Source organism: Phyllostomus discolor, chromosome 14 (assembly GCF_004126475.2).
Source record: "Phyllostomus discolor isolate MPI-MPIP mPhyDis1 chromosome 14, mPhyDis1.pri.v3, whole genome shotgun sequence".
NCBI classification, from domain to species: domain Eukaryota; kingdom Metazoa; phylum Chordata; class Mammalia; order Chiroptera; family Phyllostomidae; genus Phyllostomus; species Phyllostomus discolor.
Window position 1 is genome coordinate 37030967 of NC_040916.2, and position 15891 is coordinate 37046857.

Here is a 15891-nt window from a genome sequence, read left to right on the forward strand (position 1 = left end):
TTCTCTGGTCTGTGTTCTGGTGTGATGGTGTGCCCTGAAGGGTCTGGGAAAGGAGACATTCCAAGACTTTGTTATCTCAGATGCAGAAAGACAGCGACTTAAAGATCGACTGTACCGAGGAAACACCAGGCCCTCCATTCCTTGGGATTTTTGTGTTCAGACTGTCCTGTGTGGTTGGTTACCTTTGGTCTCCAGGTCTGTCGGGAACCGGTCGGGTTCAGTGTGCAGCCGCTTTCTCACGCACACAGTTATTGAGTGACATGATTGCTGGCGATTTGGGGTGCCACTTTAGATCTTCTGTGACATTGAAATTTTGGAATTTGTTGACTTACGGCGACAGAGGCAAGAAGTCCTGGGCACGTTTTGATACTAGGCCCACTGTGGAGACACCCTAGGCCCTGTGTGCCCCTCAGGACTCCCGTAGTGCGGTCTCTCGAGGGCTCTGCAGCAGCCAGGGTGGCTCCGTGTCCAATGCCAGAAGGTCGCAGTGCACTGCTCTTGGTTTGACGCCACCTCCCTTTTAGTTCTATTAAGATTCTTCCTCTTTTAAGGAAAATCCTCGTATGGCTTCTCAGCCCCCTGCTCACTCACCGTGAGTTTCCCAGAAGGTTCTTCGTTTCCTTTTCTCTTCATACTTAATCCCTTCAAGAACTTCTCTGTTTCATTGCCTTTAACTAGACTTTAGCTTCTAAGGTGATAGCTTGAAATTTTCATTTCAGGCCCGAATGTCGGTGCTTTGATTTTGTCTGAAACATCTGTATACTTAAAAGTTGCGTGTATATTTTTCCTGCCCTTTTCCCCAGATCCTCCCTCCTCACCACTCTGCCACCAAAAGCCAAAATAAACAACTGGTGGTTCTCTCCACCCCCTCCTTTTTACAGCAGGACCAGCAGTCTCTGTTGGTTACTTTTCTCCTCTACGCCTTCACCCTTCTATCTTTCTCTTAGAAAAAGGTTACTTAAAGATTTTTAAAAATTTTTATTTATTTATTTTTAGAGAGAGGAGAAGGGAGGGAGAGGGGGGAGAGAAACAACAATGTGTGGTCGCCTCTCACGCGCCCCCTACTGGGGACCTGGCCTACAACCCAGGCATGTGCCCCAGACTGGGAATGGAACTGGTGACCCTTTGATTTGAGTGGTTGATTCACTCAACCACTGAGCCACACCAGCCAGGGCAAAGTTACTTAAAGATTTGATTCTCATATTTCCATTTTCACCACCCTACCCTAGGCCCTCACCACTTCAAAACTGTAAGGTCCCCATACTCATTTTTAAATGTTCTCACCACTTTCTCTAGTCTGATGACTATATATCTACCCTGTTGATCTTGAAAATAGACTTGTCATTATTTTCTTACATTGCTTAATAACGTAACTGTGTCATCTCTAATCTCGCCTGAGTCACGTGCGTGCCCTTCAGGGGCTAAACTCGAAGTCCTCCGTGAACAGCCAGCACTTCTGCACTCAGACTTTTATCTCGTTTCTCCGGTTCCTCGGGCCGCTCTGCTGACACCCGTCCGGCCCTCCGAAAGCGCGTTGTGTTCCTTGCTGTTCACCCCCACCTGGAGTGCCGTATGCAGAATATTCCTTTCCACTTGCAAGAAGTTTTATCTTTTCATCTGGCTTAAAGAGAAAGCCCGTGTTTGTCTGAACCTCACTTACTACCTGTACGAGCTTCTACAAGTTCATTAGACTGTCTGGGCCTTAGGTTCATTTTCTGTAAAATTAGGGATCTTTAATAGTCCTTACTTTCTAGGGCTGTTGTGAGGATTAAATGAATTAGCATAGAAAACATGCTTAAAGTTTTTAGTAGACAGTAAGTGCTCAATAAATGTTAACTATCAGCATTAAATTAACATCTAGTGTAAAATCCATGGTATTCAAGTCGTCCCTCCGATGCTAATACTAATTTGCCAGCTTTGCATGCATGTGAAGCGATTAAATCTTTTCTGAGACTTCCTCCAGTGTACTGCTGACAGCAGTGAGGGGGAAAAGGAGCATGCGCTTTGAAGTCAGGCAAACCATAAGGGAACAGGAAGCACATTGCTATTAAAAAGCCTTGGTATCTTCCACCTAAAGGTGAGGTCACACGACTTCACTGGGCTCCCACCATCAGGAAGAACTAGAACTGAAAACACACCCCTGGTGTTCTGATTCCGGTTTGATATGCCTGACTCTATTACCAGTTTAACTTTTTAAAGAAATTTACTGGCCTTGTTGTAACTGATGGCTGACCGACTTTTTTCCCCCTCAGGTAAATAGCCACGAAAAGCTGTAAAACCGGATAAAGTCCCCTCTCCAAATAAAAGAAAGCCGAAGTCCATGAGTGGGCATCGGTCAGCGAGGAAACGATGCGGAGACTCGCACCTCGAGTCCCCCGGGGGCTTCGGGCACATGAGTACTCCCGGGTGTATTCTGAGCAAATTGTTCCAGTTAACGACACCACCGTTGTCGAGACACCAGCTAAAGCGGCTGGAAGAGCACAGATACCAGAGCGCTGGACGGTCCCTGCTTGAGCCCTTAATGCAGCGGTACTGGGAGTGGCTCGTGGGCAGGGTTCCCTCCTGGATCGCCCCAAACCTCATCACCATCGTCGGCCTGTCGGTGAACATCTGCACGACTGTTCTCTTAGTCTTCTACTGCCCCACGGCCACAGAGCAGGTAAGAGGGCCTCCTGCCCGACGAGAGCGGTTGCTACGCACCAGACACGCTGTCACTGGGGTTTCTAGGTCATGGCGGCGAAAGCGAAGATGATCTGACAGCTGTCTGTCGACTGTTTGGAAATGTCCTATCTCACATACTGGTGGTAAAGCTCGCCACTACCACCTACCTCCGTACACCATGCTTAAGTAAAGGGTGGACCCTGATTCTGGTAAGTATATTACTGTGAGCAGGGATTAACGTATAAAGTGTTCCTTTTAAAATTAGTAAATCTCAGTTCTTTACAAAAGAGTTTTATTTCATTTTTCTTTCAATGGCTGACTCAAGTTTTTGCAAAGGTTAAAATAATCAGAGAATAAAGTCAGGTAGTGAGGTGGCTGGCTGTAGATTAGTCTTATCAAAAGTGCTGTCCTGGCCCTGGCTGGTGTAGCTCAGTGGATTGAGCGTGCTACCAAAGTGTCACAGGTTCGATTCCCAGTCGGGGCTCATGCCTGGGTTGCAGGCCATGGCCCCCAGCAACCGCACATTGATGTTTCTCTCTCTCTCTCTTTCTCCCTCCCTTCCCTCTCTAAAAATAAATAAATAAAATTTTTTTAAAAAGTGCTGTCCTCTCTGTTCGGAAACCGGAAAGGTCAGCATTCATGCTCCCTGTCACTACCAGAACCAAGAAGTAGAGACAAGGATCGAATCTTTATGGGCGCTTTACTCGGATGCCAGCGATCTGAGAAGACAGTGTGTTATGTATTCTCAAAAACCATCTTAACATCTCACCTCAAGCCAGCTTTTTTATGGGGAGAAGAAAAGGGGATTGGCCGGGGGGGGGAGGTTAATCCGATAAGAGTAGCAGTCCACTGATTTTCCTAGTATTTCTCTACCTGCTGATCAACAGTTTCCATCTGCATCACTGACAGCATTCCCTCCCTGGAACACAGTGGCTCGGACACCAGCCCAGCCCGTGGCTTGCAGGCCCCTGGGGCACGGAGGTTGGGTTGCTTGTCGGCCTCCCGGACTCACGCAGGGCGCACATTCTAATTCTCGGAATGACGGCTTTCTGCGCGCACTGACCGCTGAAGCCTGTCAACTATGACTACAGCCCAGACGTCTGACTCTTGAGTTCCCCTACCTCTTGAGGCTCAACAGCCCCCTGAGGAGGGCTGAATATCCCTTTTCTCTTCCTGTAAACATGTGGCCGATAGACCCCAGGTATATCTCTGTTACTGTAACGAGGCAAAGGGGACCAGAAAAAGTCACTGCAGCATATTTCCTGCCGTGGCCACCATTAAAGAAGGGAAGCGAGGAGTCGAACTGCTCGCAGAGACCCTCCCTGTGCCTCTCAGATGCAACTCTCTGCCGCCGTTTGCTCTTTTACCCTCTGAACTCCTCGCTGGAAACGGAAACTGAGACCAGAACCCGTTGTCACAATGGGTGAGTCGATGTGTTTTCTCTGGTTTGAAAATCACCTCGTCCAAAAGTGAACTGAAGGAGATGAAACAATCAAACATTTGTTGTTCCCATAACTAACCAGAATGACCCATCACGGGGAATCCACAAAGGTAGACGGTCACCCTCAGCTAAAGGTGTCAGAAGTGACTCTGAGCCGTGTGTCGTGACGGCCACTCCATTCCTTGTCTTGTTTGAAGCTCGAAGTGACAGTTTCTTTGAGGAGTCTTTTCGTGCAATTTGCCCTTTGAGATACAATTGTTGTCATCCATCCCTTTCTGTTTTCATCATCCGTAGCTGATTTTTTTATTCCTAACGGTCACTCCCCCTCGTCCTTGAATAACTTCTTTTTCATTCCTCCTTCCCTACAGACTCAGTCCATACAGATTGTGCGAACGTGTTTCTGGTTCTTCCTCATTTTCTGAACTGTCTTATGTCACATCAATCAGGACACTTTAAAAACAAAAACCAGTATGACTGTTTACATGTGGTTGGGAAGGTTTCCCGGGACGGGATGGGTAGGGGGCCTGGGTGTGGCGGGCTCGGTGGGGACAGGGCAGCGGCCTGTTCCGAGAACCAGCGTGCCTGGGGCACAGGGCAGCTTCCGTGAGGCCGTCGGGGGATTCTCCGGGAGCTGTCTCTGCTCTGGCCCAGACCTTTCTGGTTAGCTGGCAGGTCCTGCAGCAGCCAGGCTGTGGTCATGTCATGGGCTAGTCTCCTTCACACACGTGTCCTTGGATTCTTTATCATCTGTCCTTTGAGCTGTTTTTACAAGCCGCTTGCTTGAGAACCTAACAGCTACTTCCAGAGCAATTTGGACTGGATTTCCCACGTCCTTAGAGGTACAGAAGAGCAACAGGGGAGCTGGCTGATTCCAGTAAGCACCTCCCAATAGTCCTGAGCGAGTTGCGGGACGGCGATCAGGGAGCGAGAGCGGGTTAAGGGGTAGCTCAGCCCCTAACTGAACGCCCAGGTGTGCCAGGTGCCATGCTCCCGAAAATACTTTTCCTCAGCCTCTGTTCTTAAGTGCCTTGGAACTATTGGAGTAACCCTAGAATTAGTCAGATCTTTGGGGACATTTCCAGAATAGGAACTGCTCTAATCACAGAAAGCTTTTCAGAGTTGCTGCTGGGAGAAATCAGGGTAGACTGTGACTGAGCCCCTGTCCTGTGCTCTGCAGGGAAGGTCACGTCCCACAGAGCCCGCGCCTGGGTGCCTTGGGGCTGCGGGGCAGCACTCCCGTTCGGCTCCGATCGGAACGCGCTAAACCAGGTCATGGCTGTTCTCCACGATAGGCTCTTGTTATCTCTGCAGTGTTCCTTGAGTCACAGCTTATTTATCCTTTTGAATCTTATTTTGGAGTACTATGAGGATTCAATGGGAGCGTGCATTCAGAGTGCCTAGCACCTAATGCCCAGTAAATGGTAGGTAGTTATTCATTGGTCAAAAATATTGAGTGTATAACCTATTCTTCCACAACCCCTCCCGTTCCTGATTTTTTTCTAATGATACATTGCATACGGACCCACAAGTTCACCTAAGTCCTCGCTGAATCTCTTATTTGTTTTCTTTTTCAGTGTTATTGTAGTCAAGCATTCCAGGGAAATTCTCATTCATTTTAGCTCTAATTTTTTTCAGCCTCTCGGTGGGCGAGCATCAAGTTTAACGTCTGCAATATTATGAACTTTCCACGTATTTTTTAAGTTACTGGTGTTTTAAACTCCATCAGAATCTCAGATACCAGTCTTTCTAGTAGAAAAGGCTGTCACAACCAACTGCCCGCCGCCAGGCACATGCTGCAGCAGTGCTCCGGCAGAGCCGCAGTCAGGCCCAGCAGCATCCGAGCTCAACTCCCTCTTCGTATTCATGGGAGCCGGGGCACCGGGCCGTGCCGTGTGCCCCGCACCTGGCATTGTTCAGCCCGGATGTCCGTTGGGACAGAAAGCGTGACCCGGACCCTGGCACACACTGGGGCCCAGTGGGCGGTGCAAGTCCGCTCGTGAATGCAGGTCACAGCGAAGTAGGGACCGAAGGTCTTCCGGGGCCGTCCACGCAGTTTCTCGCTTAACCGGGAAGTGTTTCCCCTCCGAAGCCACGAAATCGTGCTGGTGCAGTGTGTTGGGGTTTACAGTGATTAGTAAATGTCTGAAACTGGGAAAAGAAAGAAAGAAAAGAATGTCACTATTAAAATGGGTTCAGCTGAGTTTGTTTTTTATTAGGGGGAAAAAAACCAAACTTTCCCATAGATAAGAAAAAAAAATAAGTCCTCGTTTTTCAAACTCCTAAAGCAGAAATGTAGATTTCTCCCTCTTTGTATGGAATACCAAAATATTCTCATGATCTGTTTCTGTTACTAAACATTTAAACCTCATCAGCTAGTAGCTTTGGTTTTAGTATCCTTCAGTTAGAATTTATCTAGCAGCTTGATTTATGTTACATATACTTGAGTTATCCTTGCCACATAAGAGAGAGAAAGGAAATTGATATTATCTAGTTTATATACAGGAAAGCCTGTACTGAGTCATGCAGTTACCAATAAGAGCTCTTTCAGGCTTAAATGTAACTTTCAGAATGTGATAATAGTGTTTTCTGTTAATACTCATTTGTTTTTGTTTGCTTTTATGTTTCTACATTTAATGCTTTTCATTTAACTCACTAAAAAAATGGTTAAAGTATTTAAAAATGTAGAAAAATGGAAGAATAATGAAAATGGCACATTGCCCAGTTGACTCGTACGGACGTTAAAAAGAAAAGGGGGAAATTACAGAGTTAGAGAAATTCAAACAGAAAGGTATAAAACAAAAGTAAAACATTCCCTTTGTCACCTGACTTGCCTCCCCACCCCTACCTCCAGTTCCTCCTCGTGTGTGCGTGTAACAGTCTGTTGTTGTATTCGCCCAGGAAAAAAAAATCACTCTCATTCCAGCGTAGGTGTGTATATGAGTGTAGGTAATGTGCACTACAGTTCTGTTTCAAAATCTTAGTTAAACCTTAAGTTTCTTTAAATTTTTCACTGGAATTGACTCACTTAAAACCATCTCTGAAGATTGTGCAAGTTAATGGATGAGATGATTTGCTCCTGCCGGCCCTTCCCCACCCGCCTCTCTCTCCGTGTGAGAACGGTTTCCTGGTTGCTCCCCAGTCCCCTCACTCCTCTGCTGTCCCTCCAGGCTGCTAGCCCAGCGGGGGCCACACCGATTCCCACATGAGAAGGCCGCGGTCTTACAATGCCTCTGAGAGCTGTTAATGGCAACAAGGAAGAAGCAGATAAATATTAGTTGAGTGTTCCACTGATTCACAGGAAGAGATACTCAAAGACAAGACAGGAAGGCTTTGTTCTCTCTCTCGTGTAGGTGATGACTGTCTTGCTGCTTCTTAGGGTGATGTGTGTGGATAGTTAAAGTCGCCTCTGCTCCAGAGTAACTCTTCTCCACATTAGAGTCCTAAGTTCAGACCCCAGGACTCCCGAGCTCTGCAGACCCCTAGAGCAGGCCTGGTCAGTAGGCATGCCTGTGACGATGGGGGTGTCCTGTGTCCGTGCACTCCCACACGGTAGCCACAGCCACGGCTTGCTCTTGAGTACTTAAAGTGAGTGTTTGCTGCAACTGAGGAATTGAATTTTTAGTTTTAATTGAATTTTAATGAACCTAAACTAAAATAGCCACACAGCGCTGCTGTAGAGGGACTGGATTCCTCTAGGAACAAGAGCAGGAGCCCCAAGCCGGGAGATCGGGGATCTCAGTCGCACGGGAGTGGTCCCTCCGTCCAGTGCACTTACGGGCCTGCAGTCCCAGCTTTCCGGTTGGCGCTCGTCCTGGGGAAGGCGTGTGCCTCAGTCCATTCAGCAGCCCCAGGGCCGGGAAGTTTGAGGCCCCAAGAACATGTTAAAGGAGAAGACCTTCCTGACCTTTAATAACTGAGAACTAAATGGATCTCTGTCAGAGGAAAACAAGCCTTTGCCGTGCAGAATATACTGAAGATTATTTGCAGCTCTGGGCATCTAATGCCCACAGTTTAACTTGATAACCAATACCTGAGAGAATATGCTGTGTTTATTAAAAAATGTCTGTGGCCTGGGTGTAGGAAATAGTGAAAAGTGATACAAAACATTCTGTATTTTTAAAGAGGACAATCTAAATAGAAGCTCTCCTTTTTTAACATACGACATTTAAAATCAATATTGGTGGTTCATGTTCTGTCTGGAAAAAAAAGAATATTTTCAAAAATATGACCGTAGCTATTTGATTACAACATGATTTGGAAAATCATGTTGTAAGCACTCTGTGTACTAGATCGGGATTTCTCCCGAGTCATTCCGTGGAACATTGAAGACGTGTGTTTAAAATCAGTTACGTGCTCAGGTTGGGCAGTGGGAGTGTGTGGAGCCCCCCTTCTGGAGGGTGCACCGCATGCGACAGTCATGTTAGGGGCTGGGAGAAGTCCTGTGGCAGGGAAATCGTGTAACCCTAGTGTTTCCCACACGAGTTTGGTTTAGCATGGAAGTCTTTTTTCACGTAATGCCTGTAAATGTCTTGGAAGACGCACTTTGGGAAAAACAGTGCTAGGTTATTCTTTCATTGACTCTTAGAATCTGAATGTTGAAGGAACCTCGCAGAAATCGCCCAGGCTAATTGGGCATGGGTTTCCGTGATGTGCCTGTGAGGCGGTCCCCCAGCCTCTGCTTCAACAGACCCATGAGCAGGGAGTTTCCTTCTTTTACAACTCGGGTTGTTTCAGAACGTTTTTACTTTACGTTCGGTGGCACTTGGGTCTTCCCTCCCACTGCTTGCAGCCAGCAGCGCGTCTCTGGAGAAGGAAGATGCGGCGTAGCAGGCGTAGCAGCCAGACGTAGCAGCCAGAGGTAGCGGCGAAAGTGTCTCACTGCTCCTGTGCTCTCTTCCTCTCCCGCAGGCCCCTCTGTGGGCGTACGTGGCCTGCGCCTGCGGCCTCTTCATCTACCAGTCTCTGGACGCCATCGACGGGAAGCAGGCGAGAAGGACCAACAGCAGCTCTCCCCTGGGGGAGCTTTTCGACCACGGCTGCGATTCCCTGTCCACAGGTAGTGTCGGTTTGTTTGTGCGTGGTAGTGACTAAAAGTGACAGGAGCAGTGTGGTAAACAAGAGCTCTATGGTGTTGTAGTAGTTACCGGAATGAGTGACTTCGTGCAAGTTTTAGTACTTTCAAAAACTGTAAATCTGGTTAATGTTTGATTATTAGCTGTATTGGGAAATTTTAATTTCTACTTAAAAGTTATTTTTAAACATAAATACTACCATTCCAGCCCCTATTATTTTTAAAAAGCTTAGAGCATAGTTGTCACCATCAAAAACCTCAAATTATAGATGCTGTGGTGGGAGAGTGGGGAAATCCCAGTCTTTGTGTGTAAGTGGATGTTGTGTAGACATTTAAAATTATGTGATCGACTTGGAGTGCAACTGTGTGATAATGGGCTTGGATAAAAAGACTAGAAAAATATACTAGCATGCTCGCAATAGAAGAGTTACCACAGTTAGATTATAGGTAATATGTCTCTATTTGTACTGTTTTTCAAGTAACATTTCAGTGCTTTTTTACAGGGAGGAAAAGAGACTCAGAAATAAAATGACAGTTTCTAAGTAGTCTCGCTGTCAGGACCCCCGACCTCCCCTCCCCTCCACACACACACTTATTTTTATTTAGTTCTTCAGTTGCTTTCTTGTCATTTGGCATAGCAATTAAAATGGAAACAAACACAACCCTGGATGGTTTTGCCTAGTGGACCGGGACCTGCAGGTGCCAGTGTGTGGTGCCGTTTCTGTGTGTCCTGACAGCGGCTTGCTCTGTGGGGGGGAATGGCTAAATGCTCGTGAAAGCTTTTAAGGCTCAGGAAAAACTCATTATTTCCATTGGGCATCGCAAAAGGCTATTTTAATTAGGTGACAGCAGAATGATAGGCATCCTGTTTTTTATTTTAAGTGATAGCCATTTTTGCACTGTAGTCTGAATTCCAAACCTTTATAGGAAGTCCGTAATATCTGCTAAATAAGAAAAGACGGCTGTCACCCCGGTCAGCGTGTCTCAGTTGGGGCGCCGTTTCACAACTGAAAGGTTATGGGTTTGGTTCCCAGTTGGAGCGCGTACCTAGTTTGCAGGTTCAATCCCCGGCCAGGGCACATGTGATCCCCCTTCAAGGTGCACATGATTCCCCAGTCCTCGTGCCTAGGGGAGGCAGCCAAACGACGCTTCTGTCTCATGTCTATGTTTCTCTCCCTTCCTCTCTCCCTAAAAAGCAATGAAGCAAACAAAAACAAAAAAATGTCCTTAGGTGAGGATTTAAAAAAAAAAAAAGGACAGCTATCAATCTGAAGCAAGTAGGTCCCTTTGTGAATTGTCTAGGCCTTTTTTTTCCTTTTGACTCTCTGCCTTGAGTCGTTTCTACTGCTCGTTAATATACTATCCCTAAATGTAACATTACCAAAGTTTTTATATACATACAAAAATACACTAGTACTAGGTTGGGGGCATACTCCAAAAAAATGCTGAAGTATTTTAGTTGTTTTCAGAAATGCAGGTTTCACTAAGTGGTATAGTGAAAGAAGAGATTGAAATTATGGGGTAAAATATAACAGAACAGGTTATATTCTTCTTTCTCGTCGCCCTTGATAACTGAGAGAAGGTGGCACATTTGCGGCACACCTTCTTTCTGCCTCCTGCAGAGTCATTGCAGCCCGGTGTTCGCTACTGAGATTGTTCAGTTTCCGCTGTGGTCTTTCTTCTGCAGTTTTCGTGGTTCTTGGGACTTGCATTGCGGTCCAGCTGGGGACGAACCCGGACTGGATGTTTTTCTGTTGTTTCGCCGGGACCTTCATGTTCTACTGTGCGCACTGGCAAACGTACGTTTCCGGAACCCTGCGATTCGGGATGTAAGTAACGCTTGCTGGGGACTTGGTCTCCTCTTTCAAATGTGGAGGGTGTGCTTGGTAGGTATTTGAGTATTAGGAATTGGTCAAATCACAAAATCAGTAAATGAAAAGTTGAAAACCCTGATTATCATAGCTGTTACCTAATGGTCTCCATTATGTGTCCTTTTGCCACAGTTTTTGAAAGGAAATACTAGAACCTCCCAATCAATATTTTTAAAAAAATTTTTTTTAGATTTTATTTACTTTTAGAGAGAGGGGAAGGAAGAGAAACATCAGTGTGTGGTTGCCTCTCACTGGCTCCCCGCTGGGGACCTGGCGTGCAACCCAGGCATGCGCCCTGGCTGGGAATTGAACCAGCTGCCCTTTGGTTCGCAGGCCGGTGCTCAATCCACTGAGCCACACCAGCCAGGGCCCGATCCGTATTTTTAAAGTAATGAGAAAAGCAGTAGCCCCTCCTCACTCATAATCCACTTGTCTTCCCAGCAGAAAAATCCACTTTTCTTTTTTCTACTGCTACTCACCTTAACCCTGAGTTTTATTTTGACATATGAAAATTCATTTTCAGGAAAGAAAAGGTTGTTTATGAGAGCAAAGAGCAACTCTCGTCTCTAAGTAGCATAGCTTAATTAGGTTTTGCTCTCTTCACATTACTTGTTTTGTGGATCTGTAACAGTCTAAGCTCTTGGCCATCCGGTTGGCATGAGTGTAACCCAGCCTCGGAATGAGCTGAGGAAGGACCTCGCCGGCCAGTCGGTTGGTCGGTCGGTCGGTGTGCCAGCATCACAGGCCCTGCTCATGCGGCTCAAGTTCTGTTTTTCTCGTGGAATAGGATTAAAAGAGAAAACAGTTGGAAAAAAGGCCCAGAATACATCCTGAAATGTCAAAATAAAAATAGGATGACAAACGCTAGAACATCCTAACCTAGTCTCCAATTAAGACAGATCTTTAATGGAGTTTTAAATTTTAGATTTCTAATAAATTTAGTTTTGGGGCTGTGAAAAATCTACAGTACGTAGAAATTCAGGTGTTCCCTCCAGGTGTTGTTGAGATGATTTTTGCTAAACTTATTTAAATATAATTTAAGATGTTCTTAACTTATGACAGCAACTGAATAATTATTAATATTTTGGATGCTGACTAAGAGACATGTCTCGGAGTAATTTCAAAATAAAGGGGTTTAGAGAACATGGTTAAGGCCCCTCTCAGGATGTTTTCCCTGTTTTTGGTGCCTGTGCGTGCGCAGGTGGAAACCACCTGCTCTCATCAGCAGGTTAACAATAGTCAGCGCTCAGAAAATATTTTATTTATTTACTAATTTTAGAGAGGGAAAGGAGGAAGAAAGAGAGGGAGAGAAACATCAATGTGCGGTTGCTGGGGGTTATGGCCTGCAACCCAGGCATGTGCCCTGACTGCGAATCGAACCTGCGATGCTTTGGTTCACAGCCGAGCTCAATCCACTGAGCTACGCCAGCCAGGGGATTTCTGATAATTTTTTAAAAACAGTAACTGTAAAATGTACCAATTTTTTTTCTCAATATTATTTTCATAGTTTTTATTTTACCTTAATGTTTTCATAGTTTTTCTCTGCATTAGGGAAAATTACAAAATTAATAGAGTTCTAAGATCACTCGATTGGCCCGAATTAAATTTTAATTTTTTGTGATGTTATTATTTTCGAAGATAGCAGAAGTTTTGATACCTGGATTTCACGTAGTTTACGTGTCATCGGTATTATTTCCGAGTTAGCTTTCAGGCCCTTATTTTGAAAGCTTATTTATCTAGCCCTAATTTATTCTCTTTCCCTTCCAAGTAAAGCAGCACCAGCCATATGGTGTGGGAGCCGAAGGAAGGAAAGCGAAAACCGTGGAAACAGAGGAGGAGTTAATAGATGGTGTTTGTAGGAGTGCGTTGCTATCACACTTTCTGTGTGCCAGCCTTGCAGTCTCCCTGGTAGTGCGATCCTCGGCGAAGCGTGTGCTCGGAGAACTGCAGGCAGCTCCAGATTGTTCGGGCACCGGGCGCCCATAGCGGGTGGCAGGAGACAGGCTGGAGAAGATCCAGAGAACCGAGGGCCTTGCACGTCCTGCCAGGAGGTGCGGGCTCTGATCCCGAGTCTGTGGGGAGCCTTTGCAGGACCTGACGCAGGACATGACCAAAGCACCTTTGGAAGCTCAGGCTGGCGACAGCTTGGAGAGTGGGTTGGAGGGGGCTGTGACAGAGTGAGGGGACCCCTTAGGAGGCACCCATATAATTGGTGTGAGGAGTGAAGTCTGAGCTGGCACAGTGGCGGAGCTGTTGGGGAGAGCGGGGAGCTGGAGAGCGGTTTGGGAGTTAGGAACTGTAGGGCATGGTCTCTGTTTGGGTGCGGAGAGTGAGCAGGAGAGCAGGGACCAGAATGACTGCCCGTGCCCCCTCAGGTGGTGGCTGCATGGAAGGTGGAGCAAGGCACCGCAGGGAAAGGAGCCAACTTGAAGGGAGAGTTCTGTCTAGAGCTTGTATGCGAGGGGTTTTAGACACCCAGTGAGGATGAGAATGGCAGAAAACAGAGCGAGCCCAGAAAGAAGCCCACGAAATTATTGAACAGCTGGAGTGGGCAGAGACAGAACCTGAAATGAAAGTCCAGGAGAGGGATGGATTTCAAAAGAGAACAATGCTGAATGCTGCCAAGACTCAAAATGAGCCCAGAAAATTGTACATTGAATTTGGCAGTAGAGGCCATCCAGCGTGGTTTCCCTGTAGTGGTGGTGGGTGGAGCCAGGTTGTGGGGACCCAGGAGCACACCGGCAGTGCAGGTCGTTGATGAAATGGGCGGCTGTGAGGGGAGGAGCACGGCACTGGTTAGAGGAGAGGCCCAGGGCTCAGGAAGAAGGTGGTGCTGTCTTTTACTGGGAGGATTCCAGTGCACGCGAGAAGGTTAAAGACGGGGAGGGACTAGGTGGGGGCACCCCCTTCTTCCCAGACCACAGTCCCGCCTTAATGGTGTGAGAAAATGCAGGGGTATTGAGACTAGTTTGAATTTAACATCTCAATTTAAATAATGTTACAGCAGAGTGGTTTTGATTTGAGAAAATTGTATGCAATTTTCTGAATTCCTGCATTTACATGAAAGCAACACTGAATCCACTTTTATTAAAAATAAACTACAACATTCGTAGAAATTTACTGTACATGCTTTATTTTTAAGGAGCTATTTACCCAAATGCCAAAGTAATGGAGGCCTGTGAGATAATACAGAGATTTTTAAAGAAGTCCCAACACTTCCATTTTGGATTTTACATGTTTTTCTGGAGCAGATAGAATAGACACATGTGTGATGAGGTAAAATTGTATGCATGCAGGAGGAAGCCCTGCTTTTATTTTGTTTAATTAGGAAAGAACAAGGTCAACTCGCAAGTGTAATTTGAGTAAAGAAATTTTTAAAACTCACGTCTTAGAGGAAAGTGGAAACAACCTTTGGAATTTTATTTTAAAATATCTTTAATTGTTTTATTTTGATGTTCACACGCACGAGTGAAAAAATCACAAGCATTTCTTTTTCGTATATAATAAATTTGGGCTGCTACACATTTAATAACATTAATAAAATAGTATGTTTGCCAAATAAGAAACTTTTGGTAGTTTTTCTTAGTTTCCTAACGTCAGTATTTTTAGTTCCTATTAAATGTGCTTTTAGTGTCTTGAACAAAAATAGGCACAATAATTTAATTAAGCCACAACTAAATAATTTCCGTTCAGAGTAGGTATGGTGAGAAAGCCAGTGTTATTGGGATACGTCCCCCGTGAAATCCTGAGCCATGTCTTCTAGCACCTTGCCCTGATCACAGGTGAGAGCTGCCGCGTGCAGAGAAGGTAGCATCAGTCACACCCAGGCAGGCCTCTGTCCCGACAGCGCCTCCGGAGCGGCCAAGGAGAGGTCTCATGGAGCTGAGGACTGCTCCTGGGACCCTTCCAGACCAGCTTAGCCCTGTAGGGTATGGAGGCCAGGGGGAGGGGAAAGGGCTTAGAGGCTAGAACTTTGCAGAAGGACTGAGTCAGTGGAAGGAGATAAGCATTAAGACTTGAAGCTCATTTGTAAACACTTATAAAATATTCTTTAGCATGTTTATGGATTATATTAAATGCAGGAGTCCACATTTCCTCTCTTAAGGCCTCAACCCTCCTCCGTACCTAGGTGTTTTCGTACATAGAACTCGTCAGTGTGTAGAACCGTTTTAATAAACACTTAGAAACCCTGAAGTTGAGGGTTGCCAGTCTTCAATAAACTACATTTACGCAAAACATAGGCCTTAAAATATCTTTCATGCTATGAAAGGTGGAATTCGTTCTTATTATCATTCAGTTATCTTTTCAGGAGAGAAGAAAGCAAGAAATTATAGTACGTTGAACTCAGGCCTGTATGTCTTGCCTCAAGGATTGTCTCCAAGTTCCCTCTTTTCTATGTTGGCTTGAGCAAGACCCGTAACGCTCATGGGCCTCATTTTCTAATGTATGAAAAAAGGATGTTGGATACGGTGGTATTGAAGGTTCCTTCTGTGAGCCCATTAAATTTACAGAAGTTACTTCTAGTGTTCTTAGTATTTATCATTGTGACAGGCAGAGTGTTCCCCTTCGCTTCATTACATTTTTCCATTCATGCTTCTGCGGTTTCACGTTTATATTAGTGAAAGAGCCTGCCACCATTTATTTCTATGTAACTAAGTAACTCCTGACTTTTTTTTTCTATAATTAAATGAAAAAAGTTAATAGGCTTTGTATTCTACTGGCAGTGTAACAAATCCAGTTTACCTTCCCTTTTTTTTTTAGATTTTATTTATTTATTTTTAGAGAAAGGGGAAGGGAGGGAGAGAAACATCAGTGTATAGTTGCCTCTCACATGGCCCCTACAGCCC

The 15891-nt window shown here is 45.7% G+C and overlaps 1 protein-coding gene across 2 annotated transcripts in view; it reads left to right on the forward strand.

Annotated features, from left to right (window-relative positions):
- CEPT1 (choline/ethanolamine phosphotransferase 1) overlaps positions 1–15891 on the forward strand; it is a 35473-nt gene that overhangs the window by 4719 nt on the left and 14863 nt on the right. For both annotated transcript variants that reach the window (XM_028503164.2, XM_036015360.1), the window contains exons 2-4: positions 2253–2659; positions 9011–9158; positions 10861–11002. In XM_028503164.2, coding sequence (XP_028358965.1) covers positions 2321–2659; positions 9011–9158; positions 10861–11002 — 629 coding nt within the window. In that variant the 5' untranslated portion in view covers positions 2253–2320. The remainder of the gene's footprint in view (positions 1–2252; positions 2660–9010; positions 9159–10860; positions 11003–15891) is intronic.